Source organism: Tachypleus tridentatus, chromosome 7, assembly GCF_004210375.1.
Source record: "Tachypleus tridentatus isolate NWPU-2018 chromosome 7, ASM421037v1, whole genome shotgun sequence".
NCBI classification, from domain to species: Eukaryota; Metazoa; Arthropoda; class Merostomata; order Xiphosura; family Limulidae; genus Tachypleus; species Tachypleus tridentatus.
Window position 1 is genome coordinate 55,462,411 of NC_134831.1, and position 23,333 is coordinate 55,485,743.

At 29.8% G+C, this 23,333-nt stretch overlaps 1 protein-coding gene across 3 annotated transcripts in view; it reads right to left on the reverse strand.

Annotated features, from left to right (window-relative positions):
- Positions 1-23,333, reverse strand: part of 5PtaseI (inositol polyphosphate-5-phosphatase A) — a 94,719-nt gene that overhangs the window by 46,668 nt on the left and 24,718 nt on the right. For all 3 annotated transcript variants that reach the window (XM_076511762.1, XM_076511763.1, XM_076511761.1), the window contains exons 4-9: positions 16,812-16,899; positions 14,558-14,621; positions 10,865-10,968; positions 10,331-10,447; positions 2,890-2,945; positions 2,428-2,512 (exon numbers count right to left, since the gene is read on the reverse strand). In XM_076511762.1, the coding sequence (XP_076367877.1) occupies positions 2,428-2,512; positions 2,890-2,945; positions 10,331-10,447; positions 10,865-10,968; positions 14,558-14,621; positions 16,812-16,899 (514 nt within the window). The remainder of the gene's footprint in view (positions 1-2,427; positions 2,513-2,889; positions 2,946-10,330; positions 10,448-10,864; positions 10,969-14,557; positions 14,622-16,811; positions 16,900-23,333) is intronic.

Sequence of the window (23,333 nt, forward strand, 5' to 3'; positions counted from 1 at the left end):
CCAGGCCTGTTTCTGAGCCTTCCATGCTATATGGCAGGCAAGATTCCACCACGGACGAGGATATCGTGGAAAACATGTCATGGTTTTAGGAATACATTGAGCAGCTGCTTGTATGATACAGTCAGTTACTGCTGCCACACAGTCATCTACTGATGGCAAGATCAGGTTCTGCGAAAGCAGTGAAAGAGGGCCAGTTTGCTTGATCCAGCATCCACCAAGGCACGAGGATCAGGTGGCATCAACCACAGCCAGCCTCTCTCAAAATTATAGGAAAATGATCATTGCTTTATGGATTATTGCCAACCGTCCATGAAAAATGGGAGAATAGTGAAGAAAAGCAAACTGAGAGATCAATAGCAGTAAAGGACTGACTAGTTGCATGAAAATAAGTAGAAGAACCAGTACTGAAAAGAGAAAGATTGTGATCAGAAAGCATATGTTATATAGAGCGATCCCTCCTATCAATATCAGCACTTCCCCAGAGGGGATGATGTCCATTAAAGTCCCCCAGGATTAAAAAGGGAGACAGCAACTGTTCAATGAAAGCATCAAGGTCTGATTGATCATAGGTCTCTCAAAATTATAGGAAAATGATCATTGCTTTATGGATTATTGTCAACCGTCCATGAAAAAATGGGAGAATGGTGAAGGAGAACAAACTGAGAGATCAATAGCAGTAAAGGACTGACTAGTTGCATGAAAATAAGTAGAAGAACCAGTATTGAAAAGAGAAAGATTGTGATCAGAGAGCATATGCTATACAGAGCGACCCCTCCTATCAATAACAGCATTTCCCCAAAGGGGATGATGTCCATTAAAGTCCCCCAGGATTAAAAAGGGAGACAGCAACTTTTCAATGAAAGCATCAAGGTCTGACTGATCATAGGTCTCTCCAGGCAACAGGTAGAGAGAACAAACAGTGATGGTACAACCCAAGGAAACACGGATGGCTACAGCCTCAAAAGGTGTGTATCGGGTGGGCACATGCTGATCAGCCAACAGTGCCACCCCTCAATGCACTCGTCTATCACACATCCTGTTATTTCTGTAAAAATAAAACCACTGAAAGGTGACTGTATCGACAGGTTTCAGAAATGTTTCTGATAGAGAAAGACATAGGATGGTAGGAAGCAATCAGAGTTTTGATGTCATCCAGATTAGAATGTAAACCTTGACAGTTCCATTGTATCATGGTGGTGATTTTTATTTATGTGTAGGTGAATTGGATGGAGAACCCTTCTGTTTACGACCATGTCTTTTTTTCTTCACTGTCTTTATTCGAGGGAGGTCTATCGATTTCCATGGATCCTGCCCTGAGTCTATTGGACAGGTCTTTGCTGTTGGAAGACCATTCCAGCGACTGAGGACGTAAATAAATGATCATTTTGCATCTTGGGGTGGGAGAAGAAGATATACCTGAGGAAATGCTTGTACCTGGAACCAAAAGATGTGGATCTTGGAATTTGCTGGAATGTATGTTTGGGACAGAGCTGGGTGTTTAAGATGATTCATCAACTTTTTAACCAAGGAAGTCAAAAGACTTTTCAATTGGTTTGAGAACAATTCTTTTAGAGGCACAAAGAGATCCATCTGCACTCCCACTGTAGTTGTGGAACAAAGTGCAGCAGCATATGTACAAAATGAAGTGGTGGACAGCAACTTTCAAACCTCAGGGTAAGTAATGTTATGAATCATTTTCAAACACTGCACCTCTTTTTCTTCCAACCATTTAGGGCAAGAACAAAAGTAGGACAGGTGAGAGCCATTGCAATTGATGCAATGAGGGTCCGTTTCACACTCATAGGCATCAATAGTCCTTGCCACTGCAACAAGCACACGTCAAGGAACCATGACATGATGGTGGCCGAACCGTTGACACTGGATCAAGTAGCTTTAAGACACAGGCATAAATTAAACAAACCTCAACATCTTGCAAAATTATTTATATAATGGGAGTATCAGTCAATAATCAGTTTTCAATTTTAATATATTTTCTAGTAAATAGTGATAAAAAATTCAAAACTGAGACATATACATCATAATGCACTGGGAAATAAACATTTAGCTGCAGCATATTGGTTAAAAATACTTTTGAACACTTAGATTTTGTTAGCACTGTCAAAAACTTTTATACAATTTAGTGTCACACTTATACAAACAGTTGAACTTTTACACATTTTCTATCACAGGTTTTTAAATTTTCCACTACCTTTTCATCTGAACTTCTGGGATATTTTCAAAAAGTCCTGATAGTTAAGCAATGGAATCATAACTTTTAATTTAAACAATCAAAAATCAAAAATATGATAATTACACATATTTCTACCTAAATCTTTTCATGCAATATGCAAGTGTAGTTTCGAGAACTTTTGATAAGTGATTCTTTGCATAAAAAATAAAACTGTGTCACTTAATACAAAAACTTACCTGTATTACAGCCTTTGTGTCTAGACGGAAGTTAAAATCACCAAACATAATGAAAGGTACTTTATCATAATCATCACTGTGGAATCTAGAGTAAACAAAGAGAAAAGTTAATACGCATTTAAAAATTCCGAGATGAAACAGCAGAATACACTGAGCCTAAGACTTAAATAGAAACATTATAGGTGTAAAATTTAAATCAGCCTGACAAAGTTTATCGTAATTGATTGCAACATTTTGTAACAAACAATGGCTTACAGCCAGTTTGGAAAACTAGTTTGTCAATGTTGTGTTAACAAGTTTTACTATATCAGTATTTCGTTATACCAATATTCTAATATTAGGTGAAAATTCTCATATGCCAAAAAGTGGAATAAGTAAATCTCAACAAGCTTCAATGATTTGATAATTTTAAGCAACATGCCTTAACACAGTAAACTAAATATTTAAAGGCACTGCTCTCACCGTTTTAATGTTTGTTCTAGAGCTCTCTGTCTGTTTTGGCTATAAGATGATGGAAACTGAAAAAAAAACATTATTTCACATTTTCTATTTTGCAAGTAAAAATGGTTGATAAAAACTTTATGTGTAATAGCCGAGTAAAAAATTTTTCTTAAATTTAGATATCACATGTTCCAAATTTATTTTTTCCCATTTCTTTGGTAGTTTAGTTTGTGAACACATTAATTACAAGCCTTAGGTTCTTTTTTTTTCTTTCTTTTTACCAAATTGCAAATTACAGTGGAAAAAGATGATCTAGACAATTGACCTATTCTTTGACTAACTACTGCTGCATCAGACTAGTTTCACCAAACTCATGACTCATCAGTGCTGCTTGGAAGAGGTAAGCAAATGCATAAAGTAGGCTTGATTTAGTGATGGAATATAAGTAATTTGTTCATTTAAGAATAGTCCTTTATTAACAACTAATGACCTAAAATACTTACATATTTATATAACATATGAAATACCATCGTAACTAATTATGCATTTTCTTTCAGTGAATCAACTGAATTAACAAAATACAAAGTACTAAATCAAAAAAATATATCAGACCTCTACTTCATTTTTTTCACTGAAATCTGCATTTTGATGAAGAAAAGAAATTAACAAATAAATAAATAGCCAGTTAGTCCACTGAACAATAATTAACTGTGAAAGTATGTCACATGTAATCCAAACATCTAAACCAAACACCCTTGGGTTTTGACTAGTTAGAACCTAATTTTTGCTTTCATTAAGACATTCTTTTTATCTGTCATCATAATTCAATGATATACAATTTTAATTTGATCAATGTAGAACTTAGAGATTTCATTTACCATCACTTAATTTTACGATGACCCTCTACACTGAGCTAAAATTCTGCTACCTTCTCATCCTCAGTGTCAAACTTGAAGCATACAAGTAGCAGAAATTTTGTCACAAACTATCTAACTGGTCTCTGCATAAAACATTTAGCTCAAACTAACTTCTATACTGTAGCCAGTAAAGTCAAACCAAATGAGTTAGTTGGCCATAAAGCCTTAGAAAACAGTTATTTCAATCACATCCCCTCTGTTTCAGGTATAATTAATTCCATGGAAGGTACAAAATATGAAACTTAAAATAGGAATGTATAAGTTATTTAATATAAATAGTTTAGTCACATTTTTTTTAATGCCAATAGCAAATTAGTAGTCATCATGACAAACTGATACAAACTATTTATCATCTCAATATATTATTCATTATGAAAACATTTGTGCTATGCACTTAGCATTTGCTAATTATAACAAAAAGATGAAATTAAAAAAATAAAGAATTATCAAATTATATGAAAGCTTAAAGGTTTTGTAACTGTATAATGAAGAATCATATTTCAATAGGAGTTGCAGATATTAAGCACTATCCTTTAATTATTTCTTCTGCTATGAAAATAATCTAGGGTCATGGTATGCAAACTGTGGGGTAGAGCTGGGCAATATGATTGATTACCTATGAGCAGCAATTATATAGACTATTGTCCCATAAAAACAATCAACTAACTGAAATTAGCTGTTCTAATTATTACTGTGTTTAATTTCACCAACAACTGTCATGAAATATAAATCAATCCATCAAAAATTAGTTTTTAATTATTCCAAATATCCATGTAATTAAAATATTGCCATTTTGTTTGTTTGTTCTCGAGTAGAAAGCTACACAATAGACAAGTGGGGGAGGATACTTCTCAAATCATGAGTTTCATTCCCATTGCCACTACATTTGCTCATCCTTTGGGTTGAGAAAACTTTTTACGTAGAGAAGCAAACGACATTTCGAACTTCTTCGATCATCATTGTCGTGAACCTGACAATAACTAAAGAAGGTTGAAATGTTGTTCGCTCCTCTACGTAAAAAAATTTTCTCAACCCAAACGAGCCGTTTTTACATATATATTTTTCTCTACAAGTGGGTTTTCTCGACATCACTGATTGCTCATCCTTTGTTATTACCAACCTACTAAGGCTATCTACCACTCTCACTAATTTTGAGCTGTCGGATTACAGTTAAGGCAACTACTGGCTGGTAACACCAATTGCAAATTCTCACCACTTAAGTATTAATTAATGTGCAAACCTACTTGTTTTTCACTCTGTGTAATGTTTCCAACTTATGATTGCTCAACTGTATACTTTAATGTTGTATAAGTAGATATAGATCTGGAAAACAGGCTCAAGATGTCTATCCCATGCTCCCCATCAATTTTTGTTACAGATATTTATAACTGTGTTCCTTACTATTGTATCAGTTGGTACAGATCTAGTGAAGGGATGCAGGGGGATAAATCTAATTTTTTGTTTCTTCAGAAAATAATAAGTGCATTATTTAATTTGTATAAGTAGGGACAAATCTAAGGCAGTCCAAATCAGATATTAATGACAAAATAGTCATATAGGATCAGAAAGAAACATCAGATATGTTTTTATTTGAGTTGTCTCTTAATTATGATACAAGTTTTGTGGTTTTTTTCTTCAGCTTTTGCTGATGTCTACAGCAATCCGCTTACAGACTAAACCAATAATTGATTATTTAAAAGCAAATACCACAATAAGAATATCAATTAAACAATACCATGGTACATTTTCAAGACTTGGCTTTTTCCAAACACTCCAATAATGTGTGTATGCTCTAGACATTATAGGGATTTGTTTTTACCAAGATTAGTATGACAGCTCTAATAACATATACTTGTTACAAAACAAGATTTTTCATTGTTTGTAAGTTAAAATATTTGCAAGGATGTTTTCATATTGTTGATGTCCAAAACAAGTTAAAATGCAAGTATTATGACTGTACAAGTAAAGAATTGAAAACAAGCAGCCCATTTACAAATCCTAAAATATGAAGTTTGGTGTGGACTTTATAATCTTTCTTTATATATATAAATAAAAACAAGCCCAAACAAAAATAAAAAATGCTGCACAAAAAGGGTCATCAGAGTACAAGCTTTAATGTGGGGTATAAAATGTAACCAATGTTTAGAGGTGATTTAAAACGTAGGACCCACACTGAGGTGGGGATACATCTTCTATCAGTCTTAAACTCTGTTTGCCAGTCTCACATGAAGACTAATTAAATAATAAGATAAAGGAATAGAAATTAGGAGAGCAAGATGTGGATGCTCAAGCCCACAGCATCCCACATCTATATCACTCTTCACTGCCTTCAGACACTTGTGGGAGAATGACTTCTCTCCAAAGTAAGAATAAAAAAATTAAAAAAATACTAAGGTACCACTATTTGGAGATAAGTAGGTTAAATAATCTTACCTCCTGAAGTTAGCATTCCAGTCTCCATTATGTTGGTAAGGCACTTATTAGTAACCCAGTAGACAAATTATACTAGTAGAAAGGATCCCTATCAGTTATCTAAACTAACTAACATAACTCCCAACCATAACTCATTAAGTATACTGCAACTGTCAATTTTCAGACTGTTAACAAGCCTTCATGTGTAATAAGGTGTTCATCCACACAAAATAGTGCCAAATTGTTTGAAAGATCTTATTAACAACTAAGAATTGTTAGCAGAAACTTTCAGTAAAACTTCATTAATTTTTACTTCTTTATATTTATTTAATATATTCTTATATTTATCACAGAATATTTTAATAACTTTATTTAGAGTTTCTTTATTAAATTCATAAATAGTAATTTTGGTATTACTATTTCAACATTAATAATAAAATATTGTAGTTTATTACAAAGTTTACAAAATCTGAATAGTTGTGAAGTTATAATGGTCATAACAGAAGAGTATGGTATGTTACTATTCAAACTGGGCAAACTATATATTGGAAAAGAAAAATATTTTCTTTTATCAAGAATATTTAGATTGATATCATTATCAACTATTTTAATATCTAAATCTAAGTAATACATTTCCACATTAAATATTGAAGTATTTTCAATTTCTAATTCTACCAGATAAATTGTGTTAATAGCGTTATTTATCTCAAAATTATTCATACTAATTAAATCAGCTATACATCTGTTAAGTTACAGCAAAAAATATCTGAATTCATGCATTTTTCAGTAAACCTATTCACACAAAAATAAAGATATAAATTTGCAATACAAGTAGAGTTAGTTCCCATATGAGTTGGAACTCATATTATTTGTTTAAAAACCTGGTTATTGAAAAATCTATCCAATTTTTCATATTACATTATTTATAACTAACAAAAAGCCAAAGTTTTAATCTATTAAATGGCCTATTGTATTACATTGTTTTCTGTACAGGGTGTTGTCTATTTCAATATTTAGTTTCAAATTTATGTTACTGAAATCACATCGATGAGCTTAGCTGAATTTTAAAAAGCTCTTACTGCATAGTTAAAAAACAGAAACATTATGATAGTTATCAGACTATCTCTTGCATGTTATTATTTATCTTTAATTAAACAAGTTTTCAGTGCAATAGTGTTAAATTAGTATAATATTAGTGTTAAAAATTAGGCTTAAGTTTCATTGAAAGTTGATAAAAAAGAAATACACAAGTAACTGCTTTCTTATTTTTCACTTGTATTCTTTGTTGATTGTAAAAGTAACTAAAAGGTATTAGTTTGGACTAAGTAAGATAATGAAAAGGAAATAATAAAAATTCATTATGAAATATAATCATGAACAGCTTGTGCATCATGTAATTCAATCCAGTAACACATTTGACAAGTGATTTAAAACTTGTGTCGTGAGACTATTAGTAAGATATGGTTTAAAGGGAAATAATACTAAGTATAAATAGATGCACACTGTTACAAACTTTAAAGAAAAACCTAAAATAAAAAACTTTTTAAAAGAAAAGCTAAAACCATTGAATGAAATATTTTTAGGAGGTTTAAGAGATTACACAAAAATATTTGAAAATTTTCAAATGAAGAAAAGTATTCTTAATCTTAACATGAAAATTAGTTTGCACTTTAGAGCAATCAATACTGTGACTTCATATATTTATGTACAAATTTTTATTAAATACTTTTTATTAAAAATTCCATTTCTTTTTGTCTACCAAAAACTTTTAAAGTTAACTGAAAGCTTGTCAACTTTTGGAAACATATAAAAGTACATTCAGAGTTATAGTATGTATAGCTTCATGGTTACAAATTATTTGTATAGTGGGTAAAAGGTTATGTAAGCTATACAAGCATTTTGCAAAATAGTAATAGCATCACAAGTCAGCTCAAGAAAGGCTCACAGAATTATCCAGTGATTCAAAACTTCTGGTAGAATTCAAGTCAAAACCTCTCGAAAACTTCTGGATATTAGTTCACAATGAATACCCTGACCTGTAAAGAAAAGCAACTGACATGTTTTTGCCTTTCACATTCATACTGTTTGAATTAGAATTTTCTGGTGTAACAGCAATCTCATTTGCAACAACTGTGTCAACAATTCAGCCAAAAGTGGATTTCATATTATTCCCGGCTTAAGCCCATCCTTTACACTAAATTTGTAGTAAACAGAAACTGATTGCCTTATGTTATATATCACTTTAAAGATTGTTATTTTTATATGGGATGTGTGGAGAGACATGACAAAACCAATGTTTAGAAAAAGGTTGTCATTAAAAAGCTTGTACACCACTGATTTAAAGCAGCAGGAGGTATCACCTACTTGATCCATATCAGTTGTCAATAAAGACTCCTGCCATTTAAGGCTATCAACAGTTTTACAAAGTTTCTAAAGAAAACCCTGATACATAAAAAGTACTTAGACCAATATTAATTAAACTACTGTCAGTTGTACACTGATTAAAACTTTGTTCTCTTAAGGCAGAAAAGTAAATTACGCTTAGCTCTACATGAATAACCATTAATCCTTTCTCAACGAGCTTGAAATAATATACACAAGTTCGTATACATTTTTGTACAAGTTAAGTATTTATACTATAACTTCTGGTGCAGTATGTGTATCTTCACAAAATGTGGTAGAATTTCAGTAAAGATTACAAGATTTTGGAAACAAAAAATCATATTTTTTAATAAAGTATTTTTGATAAAGATTTTCTTCTGAAAATATCAAGTCTGTTTTGTTACTAGTTCAAGTGTGAAGTCATTTTTCCTGTTATGATTGAAAAGCTATTCTTCATCCTAAAAACATCAAATATTATTTGTGTAAAACATTCTAAATACATTTCAAACATCTGTTTTAAGTAAGACTGACTTTATAATTTGTCTGTTATTTTCTCTACTCTAACTATTTGTAGTCTGTCAATTTGACCAGTTTCGTATCCATCATAAAAATTATGAAATACACAAGTTAAGCTATTTTTCATTCTAGAATGATATACATTATAATACAAAAATACAAATGTTTAATTTAAGTAGTTGAAGTCTCAAAATGTTATATAATTATATATATATATTTTTTTTTTATTGCATTGATCTTTCAGTCGTGCCTTTCTAACATGACACATCTTGCATTGACAAGGTACTAGTTGCCATATCTAATGATATAAAACTAATCTTTAGTTTTTACAAAATGACCCTGTCTTGGTTGTGTTTTAATGGAATGTTATTTTGTTATATACAGCTGCATTTCAATTACTACACACACACACAAATATATATAAAAAAGATAGATAGACAGATTCTTACTATTTAGAAATAAGTTTGTAAACTTATTTTCCTTAAAATATAGACCAATAAATAAAAAGGTAAAACAAACAATTATTTCTTCTAACTATGACCTTATCTTGGTTGATGCTAAACACAGATTGATAAGCCTTTTAAAATTTAGCACATGGGTCAAAATATTTTGTTTTAGGTTTTATATACACAGTTGAATAACCATATTGCAGCAGAACAAAAAGACACAAGGTTATTATTTTATATTCTAGCTTGTCATTGTTAATTTGAGTACATAATTTGTATGAAACTTTAAACTTACTATTTTGACATCACAAACATCTAATTTGAACCAGTGCTACATTCAACATATCATATGACTCACAAAAATCAATATTTAGTTGTGTTCTTTCCATATTTACTTTTGAATTAAGAAAGCAACTCATATATAACAATAAAGTTTGAATTATAATTACAATATGCTACTGATAAAAATTTATAAAACAGTAATTCAATAAAGTTTTGAATGCAAGTCAACAAATGATATGACATGGCTTTTGATCATGTTCTGCACAAATTAAAAGCATAATAAAATATAACAGAAAACATAGTGATACATAATGCCATGAATTTATATGTGCAACAACTAACAATGAAAAAAAGATGATTTAGCATGACATGTATTTTGTAGTGCTTCACATTAACATTCAGCTGATTCAACATCAAGTGTACATGTACTTGCTGTTTGTATGTTGTAAACATTTGAGGTCTAGACCTTTACGCCAAATAGGCAGATTGAGAATTTAATACACTTACTGTTTCCATAGAGATAAAATTTGATGCATCATGGAAGAGATGAATGTTGATTAGGTCAAACACAGTTCCATTAACACACCAGCGTGTCCTCATGAACCCTTTTCGAGACCATTTGCACTTGAACCAAAAGCACAAAAGGTAAGGAAAATTTGCAAAGAGTACAAATAAAAAGTTTCCTTTAAATTGAATACTAACAAACATTTCATTTGACTAGATGTCAAACAATGTATACAAATGTGAACCACATGCTGAGTTATATAATACACAAAATACAAAACAATAAGACAAATGTATTAAATAATACATACTGATACACAGTAATAAAATTACTCCTTAAAACAACATACAAAAAAATGGCACACATATATAAACCAGTATGAAACAAGAATTTATACTCTACCATACACTACGAAACATATAATTACTTCTACACTGGCAAGAAATTCCAGAAAACTTATTCGCATCATTATACATCTTTTAAATCAGAACCTTGTGATTAAATGATACAAATGTACAAACAAAATATAACTGTACCTCTGGAAAGAAATCCTGAGGAAACTTGTCTTTTTCTTTGGTTGGGACTTTTTCAATGTTCCCTGAGTGAACCTCTTTCCCAACAAATGGAATGAAAGTATGATCTGGATAGAAACAATGTTATCAAGTAAGAAAAACTGCATTTCCAGACACCAAATAAAACAGTACAGTGAGTTAACACAACAAAACATGAACATCATATACTCTGAGTAATTTCCAATATGATGTACTTTTCAACAATAAGGTTTTTAAAAGTACTACAAAACGTAACTACATACAGACTTGTATGACATTTAATTAGTACTAACTAAATTTCATAGTAGATTAACTACTTCTAGATTCCTAAATACAACATGAAACTTAATGTACACATTATTTTACAATATCCTAACACAGTACAAATTTTAAATGTTCACACTGAAGATTATCACAGATATCATCATATAATATAAAAAAAAGAATTTGAATTTCCTGGTTATATGATTAATATAAACAAGCATTATTCCACAGGGCACTAAACTGTGATTAATGCAAACATCACTGTACATTGCATTAACTTAAATCTAATTCCTAAAATAGAGAAAGGAAAGCAACATAAACCAAATTTAACCTTAAATTCTAAAATATGAGTTTAACCTAAATAAAAACCTGATTGCAAAAATACAAGATACAAAGACTAACATATACTTCCTTCTACAGTATGCTAACTTAATTAATCACAACATTAGCTTACACTTGGTTTTCATGTACACACTGAATATCAAAACATACTTAATTCTAGAGTAGATTAATGCTATTTCTAAATTGAAAATAACACAATATATATTTTAAAATATATATTAAATTATTTAAATTTTTAGAAAACATGAAATAAGATTTATTTAGTGATAATCTTGCTTAACAAAAGTTTCAAGATTTCATGAAAACTACTAACACAAACTTCATTTCACAGTAAATAAACCACACCAAACTTTCTAAGCATAGGATGAAAATCAAAATATATTTGATAGTAAACTGGCTTAATATTGAGGGGCAAGAAAATAATATATACTCATTTTTATGTCTACTTAAAACTGCTGGAAAATAATTAACCTAAAGCAAGTTTTTAATAAAAGCTAGCAACAATTCAAATTCATGAAATAAGTTAAAATATTTTCTTTAAGTTTCTTTTATCTATTTTACAATATACAGTTGTTTTGGTGCCAGTATTTATCATACAAATTACTACAGGTGTATACTTTTCTACTGAAATCAAGTAAACTTTGTACTGGATCCTATTGTACTCTCTTTACTTATATCTGAGTGTGTTGTTTTTTGTGTTTTCTTTGGGGAGGGAGGGATATATAGTATTGATATTTCTTTTTTGTTCAGATTTATCTATATATACTGGAAATCAGTTTTGCACATATATAGATAAAGCAAAAATTGTGTCAAATCAAACTATAACAGTTAAAACAGCAACTTATTTCACTACTATGAAACCTTTTTTTTACTTGCACTACACCCTAAAAAGGTTTAAAATAGACTGAATTTGTCATAACTACATACTACATAAGCAACTTCCAAAAATAATCTGAAATATAAAGCTCAAAGTGTTTTTACAATGTGTATTTTATTCAGCATTTTCACTAATTACAGAAGACAAGTCAATTAAATGAGAACTTAGGCCTTGAAATAAAGGTGTTTCATCATCTACCATATGTAATATTTCTTGTACCTCAACCATTACTGTCTAAGTATTTTTTTTCAATAACAAAGTTTCTACAAAATAAATTTCAATCATGTAATTCAACAGTATTTATTAACTGCATGATAAAAATACAGACAAGCTTTTAAAAAATATAAACTGAAAATATACCATGAAGACCAGTAAGTAGATCACAAAACTCATGTGAATGATGGCTAATAAACAGATTATACTTAGTTGGCAAAAAAACATGAAAAAAAAATTGAACAGACTAAAGTACTATAATATTAATTACCCAAAAAGAAAAAAAAAGTAATTTCCTGTTATAAGTTTTGCATGTTATTTTACGTATATATACAGTCATCCTAAGTATGTCACCACATACGTCATTTTCCAAAATAACCAGTGCACAAGAAAATAAAAATCACAAGGACATTCTAAAAATAAACTGCAGTGAGATGACAGACACCCCACACGAGCTTTTAATATTACATGTATACACATACATAACCATAATTTTTTATTTCAAATAGTACAGTAATCTTATATAAACATAGTCCTTCATCTTTGGGACAGAAACAAAAAAACAAAAGTACAAATTTATCTATAAAATGCTTTAGCTTTTATAATTTAAAAAAAAGTTCTATTTTTTCAAATGTGCTTTAAACTTTTTATTAGAAAACATAACTCATTATAAATCATTCCTCAAAAATCTGGTCTTTTGAATAACACAAACAGAAGCTGCATCAGCAACAAAATAAATTACTTAAACTTGATTTTTACATCTTAGAAATTTAGTTAATTATTTAATTTTTAACCTTTAAGCATATTGAAAATTATTATAATTATGGTAAGTTTATTTAAAAACATAAAAATATTTTAAATCAAAGCATCACCTTCTGACTTTTTAATGATTTAACAAAAAATAAACATTTATTTAATTATGCATTCTTTTTGACTAAGTGACTGATTTTCATCTTACCAACCATAGTTTTAAATGTTATTTAAAGTTCTGAAGTTCATTTGCATATATTAAAACAAAATTTCATAATAGAACATATTTGCTCTTTTATTAACTTAGATTACACAGCATTTGATCTAACTGTTTTGTGGGCTTATAAGTTAATACCATGAACAAAGTTTTGTTCTAATTAACCAGTAATTTTATAAAATTACACATATTTGAATCAACTGAAATTAAACTCACATTAAGGGATAAAAAAAATCTACTTTTGGGGAAGAATAATTAAAATTATATTCTGAATCCTGCAGTTGTTACAAGTGTCAACATCGGGTTTAAATGCTGTTACTAACGATATTCTTATCCACTAAAAGATGGTAGACAACATCTATATGCAAATATGTTGTGTGGAGAGTACTGGATGACCAACTTACACGTATTAGAACAAAGACAACTGAGACATGAGAATACTAACATTACAAAAATTTCATTGTTAAAAGGGCCTTCCTATTTACAACTGTCAACATGTTTCACAATTATAAATATTATGCAAATAATTAAATAAATGAAAGAAATAAAATGTAGCAATCACAGCAGATGCTGAGGCAGACTGAAGAATATGTGACAACATATTCTTTTGAGAGGATGAACTCTTAACAACAAGGGAACTCTGCATACATCAGACTGAGATCATTCACAAAATAACAATAGGAATAATTACAAAACAAATATTTCTATAACTTTTATGAAATACAATTCAATGCTTATTCCCAAGTTAAATATAGCGAACTTTTACCCTGGAAAAGGAGAGCAATTTATTCTTCATTTAACTTCACATATCACAGTTCTTATATTAATATTGAGTAAATAAACTGGTAAGTATGTTATAAAAAAAATAAAATCCAATAGTTTAAGTTTTTTTCACTAGTGTTTCACATAAAAAAACATATAACAGCACATATAAGAAAATTAAAAACATTCAACACATCTATTAAAAACTAATAAAGTTTCTATTTTCCATTTGAGGAGCACGGTGTGCACTCACCATGAAAATCCCAAATCTGAACATTCTTCAGAGAGTTGTGGATAAAGTACAAGTTGCCTAGAGCCTAATTAGATTAGGAAACATAACATCAATATAACTAGTAAACAAGCACTCATACATCAGATTTTAAGTTGAGTGTGAACCTGATAATGCAATTGCTAATAAAATTCAAAAACTAAATATTTAAAATGCTATTCTACAGAAATAGTACTACACTGTTGCATAACATCATATTACAAATCAACATCTGTAATCTAAACACGTGAAAGATTCCATATCAATACATATTCATAACTTATAGGGAAAGATTACTTTCTACAACATCAGTAAGTTAAGATTCCAGATTAAATGACTGATATCTTCTTATGTTTCTTCACAAGAAATTCAACACTACAAATTTATGTCTTTTTTTTCCAGAAAAAATAAAATCCTGCCAAGAAACTTAATACACTGAACAAGCTCAATTTGTAAAATAAATGTACTAGAATGTCATAAGAAACTGTACCATTCATACAGTAAATTTACACCAATGTTTAATTACATAACTGTTAATCACCTACCATTTGTATTGTCAGCATAGGAAATACAAACCAATTGTTAAGCACCTACTACTTGTGTTGTCAGTATAAGAAATTTAGTTGGGGTTCTAATTTTTTTGTTTTACTCATTCACTAACAGCAAAAAAATTGTTTATTCCAAGCTTGTATTCCTGGATGAAAAGTTTAAACCAGTTTCAACTGTGCAGAAAAAAAAAAACTGGAGAGAAGGTACTATTGATACAGAAAATATACAACATTACAAAAGTCAGGCTTTCCACTGGAAAGCACAGAGACTGCACCAATAAAAAAGTCCAGTATAATTTTAGGAATGCTGTCACTTATAGATGCTACTTATGTGAGGTAATCCATTAAAGAATTCCACATAGTTCTGAGTGAAAAATGGCGAGAAAAAAAAAACTAAAAGAAATATGTCTACCACTGTAAAGAAGCTATGGATTCAAACACAAGTGCTAGATCTTTTCCTAAAGCCAGTTCAGTCATGAGTTTCACAACTACAATAAAATGTTTTCTCTTGCAGAAGATGTAACAACTGAAGCTCTGCACTCAGAATTCAGTCAGCACACAGCAGAATATTATCTAAACAATACAGAACTCACAGCAGTGAGATGCTACAGCTATATACCCAGCTCTGTAAGCAGTGATATTAATTCTACTCTCATTCCTGCTAGAAGTGCAGCAGTAGTTTCTTAAGTAAATTGCACTACATGCAAAGTCCAGAGTGAAATGTCCAAATATATATATATATATAAGCAGCAAAAATGATATATATATATATATTAATAAATATTTGTAACCAAATTATTGGAGTAAATGTTTTTGTTTGTTGTTTTGTTAAACAATCACAAAACACAAATTCGTTGCAAAACCAGAATTTCTTTTTTCTCCTCAAAGAGGTGAAGATTTGATAACATTCACTTGGTGTTTATGAATCAGATTGCTTTTTAAATACAACATATATTGATGATATGTTTTTGGAACCTACTTAACATTTTTTTGAGACTGATAGAGTAACCATTCTAAACAGTAGAATGGTATTGAAGAATGTTTTCAAAACTAAAGACATTGATACATACTAGTGGAAAAACCAGATCAGTACACTTTATTATATCAAATTTATAACTTTCTTCAGACTGAAAGAGAAATCAAACTTGATTTACAAGTAGAAATTTGTGATTCTTTTTTTGTTTCTGAATAAAACCTGATTTAAGCCCAAATATTGATGTTTTCTTTAAAATACATAAAACATTTCATACTATTTTACCCTGATTTTTAAAAACTAAACTGAAAATTACTCAAAAATCAGGGCTCCTAAATATAGTTCAGTTCTTAATAATTTACTATTTATGTTGTCACTGTGCAATTTGAATGAATTCTCAACTACTTACCTTTAATGTTTTGAGTAAAAAGAAGCTTTTCATCAATTGTTAAACATTTACCTTTAATGTTTTCAAACACGAAGCTAAAAATCAATCCTATAATATACTTATACATACAGCACACTAGTAAATGTAGGTCAATTTAAGCAAAGAAAATTATCTAAAAACAATGATTATTATAAGAATTTTAAACAAAGTTTAAACACTGTTTTAGATTTTTATCAATGCTTAACAAAATATGTATTAAGATTAAAAGTTTTTCATGAGACTAGTATTTAACAGATACAAAGGTTTCCACAAAAAGTTGCTTAAACATACCGTGAATTTCTCTGTACAAGTAAAATCTTCATCTAAGAATACCCGTACTTGGTCATATGCCATTAACTCCTCACTTGCCATTAGGGTTCTGAAATAAAAAATATTGACAGAAACCTGTGAAAATGACAATTTTCATCCATTACTATTTTTTATATTTCACTAAATCTTAACCATCAGAACATGAAACTTTTTCATTCCTATTTAGGTTCCAACATGAAAATAATTACAGCAGTAACAAAATACTTCTACAAATACCCAATGTTTCAAGAAACAGTTATTAAAAGTGGATAGAAATATAGCCATCACACTAAAGAAACACAAATCAATCTATCATATCAAAAAAGTAATCAGAGAATATCTTTGCTATTTGTGCCCACCAAATTTTAATGTAAAAGTCACTTATTACGTTATACTATTATAGTTCTTCCTTCAATCCAACAAAAGTAGAAACCTAAACTCATTTAAATAAGCACATCTAAACAAAAATCTGCTTTATTGTGATAGTGTGGGATGACACTTTTTCAATATTTGCCTATCTAGAAAGGCTAAAATACTTAACATCTGTTAATTTTTAAAAAGTACAAATTTCCTTTACAGAATTCTGTCTGGAGCACTATAGTGCTTTATCATTATTATTATGTGCCATTGTTAAGAAATGCTGATCTCACACAGTTTTTTTTACCATGTTAAGAGAATAACATGATGACTGATCATCATATTGTAACAAAATTTAGATTGCATAATTGCAACCCATAAAATAAAATAGAAAAGTAAATGTATAAATTATGAATGCAACTATGTAAGACCATTAGCTGATGTATATTATCCAGGTACACTAATTTCTCATAGGCAAGTTTCAAGTAATCCACAACAAAAAGAATCTGGAAATATTAAATACCAATTTCATCAAGCTTAGACAGCAAAAGAAAAGAGGCATATTTAAATGCTTAAACAGAACAAAAATGTATTCAAGTAACAAATAATTTTGTCCCATAAAACTTCACTGGCCAGCTCAATATTTCTATTATCCCTGTACTGACTTCTCACCATTAAAGGAAAGTATTTTTTACACATTAATTACATTAAGACAAGAGCAGGAATGATGATACATTGCATGTTTAATTAGAACTAAAATACCTATAACAACACTTCAATATCCTCTATCATGCAAGTCAATATTAATTCTCAAGATACACATTCAAATGCTATAAACCCCAATTCATATTAACTAGTGCACCATCTCCTTGACTTGAGTAGGACCTGCACTCTAGAGAAGTAATGATAGAAAAAAAAAATGGGTCAAGCAAGCACAAGCTTTTACAAAGTGGCTGTTTTAGTGTGTAAAACTTGTCTGAGAAAAAGGGTTAATGCAAGTCTGTGATTTTCCACATCTTGTTTATAAGAATATTACTTTTGAAACATGTATACAAAAATTTGGATATATTTACCTAATTAAAGATTAAGATATGGAAAACTAAAATTATAGTAATTTTGTATACAGTGTTTAATATTCAAAGTGATTAAAAGTTTTACTCCCAACTATGTTATGCATCACTTACAAATCAACCTTTCAGAATTTCAAAATGTTTTATCTCAATAACAGAATCTTTATTTCTCTACATTCATAGGTCATTTCACAATACACTCATGGTAACTGCAAGGTAGCATACACTGGTAATACACAAGAGTCAATCAAAAATACATACCACTGAACATATGGGTGTATCAAAAAGTGTTGATAAGAAACTAGTACATTTGTATCCTTGTTCTATAGAACTATAAAAGAAGCAGTACAATCATAAAATTTTTATAAATGACTTTAGAATTCTGGTACCATGTTATCTAATAAAATTACTCACAAAATAGTCTTCTAATATTCATGAATATCCAAATATAAACAACAACCAGTGCTCATGCCATCTGTAACCATTTTAAATATTTATCCCTGTTTAAAATATTTAAATATTTCCCTTAGTGGATGAGGAAAGAAAACAATGAAGGTTAAGGCTCTCTGACAGAAATCCCAGCACATAACATTTAGCTGCAAACAGAGAGCAAAGGTCCAAAAACCATATGAAAAAGGCCCTACTGACTCTAAACCTGCCTATAAGACAGTCATCACCAAGATTGACAGCACCAAAGTCTCTAAACATTGAAAGAACAGATGGAAAGAGATATGGTGAGTGGTGACAGAGAAGAGGAAGCAGGAGACAGGCAAAGAAGGAGCACGTGAGAGATGGTAAACCAGTGAGGATAAGGTATAATGTAGGTATGCAGCCTCAACAAAAATCATACTTGCATATGAAAGGAGCCAGAAGAAAGCATGTGAAATATAAGGGAGGTAAAGTAATTACGTAACAATAACTTCACACTCCCAACCAAATAAGAAGTAAAAATGCTAAAGAAGGCAAATACACCAGTGTAGACAAGATAAATGAATAAGCATACACTGAAAACCCCATAGGAGAATGATAAATTACCACAGAAAGAAGGTTAAAGGAAAAGTAATGGTAGAGGGTAATACAAATAAAACAAAGGAAGGAAACTCTAGGCCTAAGAAAAGCAATACTGCATGAAGTTATGTTTGGTCATATGAGGTAACACAAAATTAAGGAACACAAGGCATGTATGCCCCAAAGTAGTAGTTAAAACAACTGAATGTGTTAAAATAAAGTAAAAAATAATAATTGAGAAACCTAATCACAATGTCACAAATAATGTCAAGGTAGAATTAAGACAATATGGGCATAAGAATGAATAGTAGATGGTAAAAGACTGGTAAAATCCTTTCTATTATTAATAAGAAACGTAAGTGGAGATATGTCAGGGACAAAAGTAGTCTCATGCTGCATACAAAAAACTTCACCAACCACTGCACCTCTCCCAAAGAGGGAAACCCAATTCCAATGTTCATAAGAGTGGAAAAAAAAATTACATAAAAATGCCAAATCAAGAAGTGATTAGTGTGTTCCACAATATAGAGGTAGTTAGCTATGCTAAGAGGGTGCAACACAATCCTGTTGGTGGAGGATTGTTGCATGCTCATTTACATGCTACAATGCAGCTAATAACCACATGTTGACACATTAGGTGAAAACATCAAGGTTATTGGTATGCAAAAATTGCCCATATAGAGGGCAGAACAATTTGAGGAAAGCTATTATGCAAGCCAAAGTATGGTATAATATTGGAAACATGTCAAAAGTATAGCTTGATGCAATCTTTTATGTAATTACAAATCACTGCTGAGTGGAGATGTTTTTCTCCAAAACATTTGAATATTATATATAATACCAATCATTGCTGTGGTCTTCTGATTCTTGATGTTAGCCCCCACTTTCTATTTAATGAATTAACAACAATTTCTAAACTATCACAGTATGAAGCACAGAAACGGTAATACTGACTACTGTTAAATGCTATTTAAAAATACAGTTTAAAAAAATAGTATTTTCAGCATTATTTTGTAACAGAGAAATGTTGTAGTTCCCTTGTATTTTTTTAAAACAATATGTATGCTTTATTTTTTGTACAATAAACTATAGTATATATTTCAATGATTAGAAATGTGATGAAACAGTAAGCTGTTTTATAGTTTTTATTTATTATAATGTAGCTAAGTGTAACAACTGGCATTAACCAGTTTGGTCAAAGTGTGCATAAAATGAAACTGAAAATTTAAATAAAAGCTTTATGATCAATGTATGTTAATAAAATTAGTATTAAAACATAGTTTTAATTGCTTAACTTTCCAAGTAAAAGAAATTCTCAATCTTCATTTTCCTGTCACATTCAGAATTGCCCCTTTTATATTTTCTTTCTAGCCTTATATGATTCTTTTAAGTGTCCAACTGATTACAAACACTTACTAAAAATACCGAGAAGGAAGAACAAAATTAGAGCCTCCAATATTCTTGTTTTACTAAGACATAAGGAAAAAAAATCCCTGTGATAATTGTTTTTTGTACACTTTTAGATGGGCAATGCACAATTGTAAATAAAGCTGTGTGAATTAAACGAGAGCCTTTGAGTAAAAGATAGATGAAGTAATGTGGCTTCTAAAATGACTGTTTAATTGAAATGAAGGTTAACCAATTAATTTCATGAAAAAAATTATCTAAAAAATCAGCTGTTCCAAAAATTTTGCTGTTTTCAATTATTCTAAAAACTGATTAACCAAAATTATAATTAAATGCACTGTCAAGAATGTAATCAAATTAAAATTAGGGTTTACACTTAATTATGTCTCATTATTTCAACTAACAAACTAATCAAAATAATGCCATTCTGTTTATGTTCTCAAGCACAAAGCTTTGTGTTACTTGAGAATGGGCAGCAATTTAAGATTTCAGTGTTATTAGAGCTACTTAGGTTATCTACTACTGTCACTAACTATGAACCACTGACTGGTACACTCTCTGGGTATTTGTTGCTTTGTCCTTCATGATTGAAAAGGGCCATCTTCATTGTCATCCATCTCTGGGTACTTAATTAAAGATTGAATAAAGTGCAAATTTACTTTTTTGTTACTGTATGTCATATTTCTAACTTACAACTGCTCAACTATATTATTTAATGTTTTATATGTAGGTTCAGAACTGGGGTAGAAGCACAAGGAGTTCAGACCTCCTAATCTGTTTTTGTTGCAGAAAGTAATAAGTTATTATTGCTATATAAACAGGTTTAACAGTAGTTAAAAGCAAAAACACCAAAAATTAAGTTACAGTATCACACAGCTAATTTTGAAAGTACGATACCATACCATCATTGTAAATATTAAACAATACTGTAGCTAATGAGGAGAAGTGTAGTTACTTGTTAACATAATTTCATCTGAACAGACTTTCTAGTTTTATTGTTATCGATTCACTAAAGGTTTTCAGTCATTGGATGAACACAATATAACTGTTGGATGTTTTACTTCACAAAAGAGATTGATGGAATTTTTATTTTTAGGTTGTTCTTTTCATCTGAGATAAATAAAGAATATCAAAACATTACTAGGCTTTCACTGTTGCAAAGTACCATTGTCTAATAACTAAAATCATTTATGTTGATTCATTTCCTTTGGTTGTTTACTGATTTGTTTGGAAAAGCAAACAAAGTATTGTTGCAACAGATGACTAATAAGCAAATAAATCTATTATTGTTTCTAACTGTTAATGCAGCTTTATTACCTGTATTATACTCTGGATTTTCATATTTTTGGCTACTTCATAAAATTTTATTTCATAAATTTTTACACCATTTCTATACTCATTCTAACTCAAAAATATTTTTAAATTGTGTTTCTCCCTTTCTGTCATTTATTTATTGTAATTTATGAAGAAAAAATTTCACATTTTCTTTTCTGCACAACTACAAAGAGGTTTGCTAATACACCAAATAAGAAACTCATCAACTTTTTTTAAAGATTTTTCTGTCTATCCCAAACAACTTTATTACAGCTAAGAGCCTATCACCCCTTGTAAATATATTATCCATTCCTCAATGTTCAAATGTTTCCTGACATTTTGTACAGCTCTCAGTTGAAACCTTATTATGGTACCAGGTCAAGTGGTTTGTTCCAAAGACTAATATTCAGTTTCAATATAATGTTTATTACATTTATTGTATGATAACTTACAACTGAAACAAAGCTCTGGAAGCAGCTATACAGAGAGTGTAAATATAGTCAGACAGAGAAATAATTAAGACTATCACCTAAAAGTATAATAATTATACAGGTATTTTTTTATTCCAGTTTTAGAAAACATTTCTTTGTGAATTATAATAGCATGTGTGTGAAACAATATCTGTCTGAAAGCCAAGGACATTTTTTTTAAATGAAAGAATGTGAGATTAGGTTATACAGGTTTGAGATGGGTTCAAAAGGAAATAAAAATGTATTAAAAGTTTAAAACAGTACCAATCATACAATATTTGGAGAAGGTTTTTTTTATTCATCAGGTTCAAATAGTTTACCTAGACAATATATATACACAGATTATAGTATGAAACAAAGTCACATTATTAAAGTTTGTTTTGTTCTTTTTAAACAGATACAATTTTATTGAATTGTAATTGTTGTTAATGTGATGTTTTATTATGTTCACCAAATAAAAATTTATTTGATTTGAGTACAATTTAAAGATTACTCTTCAGTGAGCATGGTAAGAAACTAAAAGATATTCTGGTGATTTAAAACTTTACTGAATATATTTTTATTTTTATGTTTATTCTATTCCAAAGCATATAAACAAATCAGTTAACAACATACTTAATTATTTCTAATTCCAATCATGTTATAAATAAAAACATTATTACCTTTATTAGGAGTATTAAAATGTTTTCATTATTCAATTATCAAATAATTTGGTCTGCAATAGATCAGCATGAGGTTATGGCATATTTTAAAAACAAACATAATGCAACCATATGATGGTATTTAGTCAATATTAGCAATTCATTCACCAAGTAGAAAATCTTCAGATAATCTTTGCAAAAAATGCAGCAAATTATTTTTGAGACATTCATTTTCCC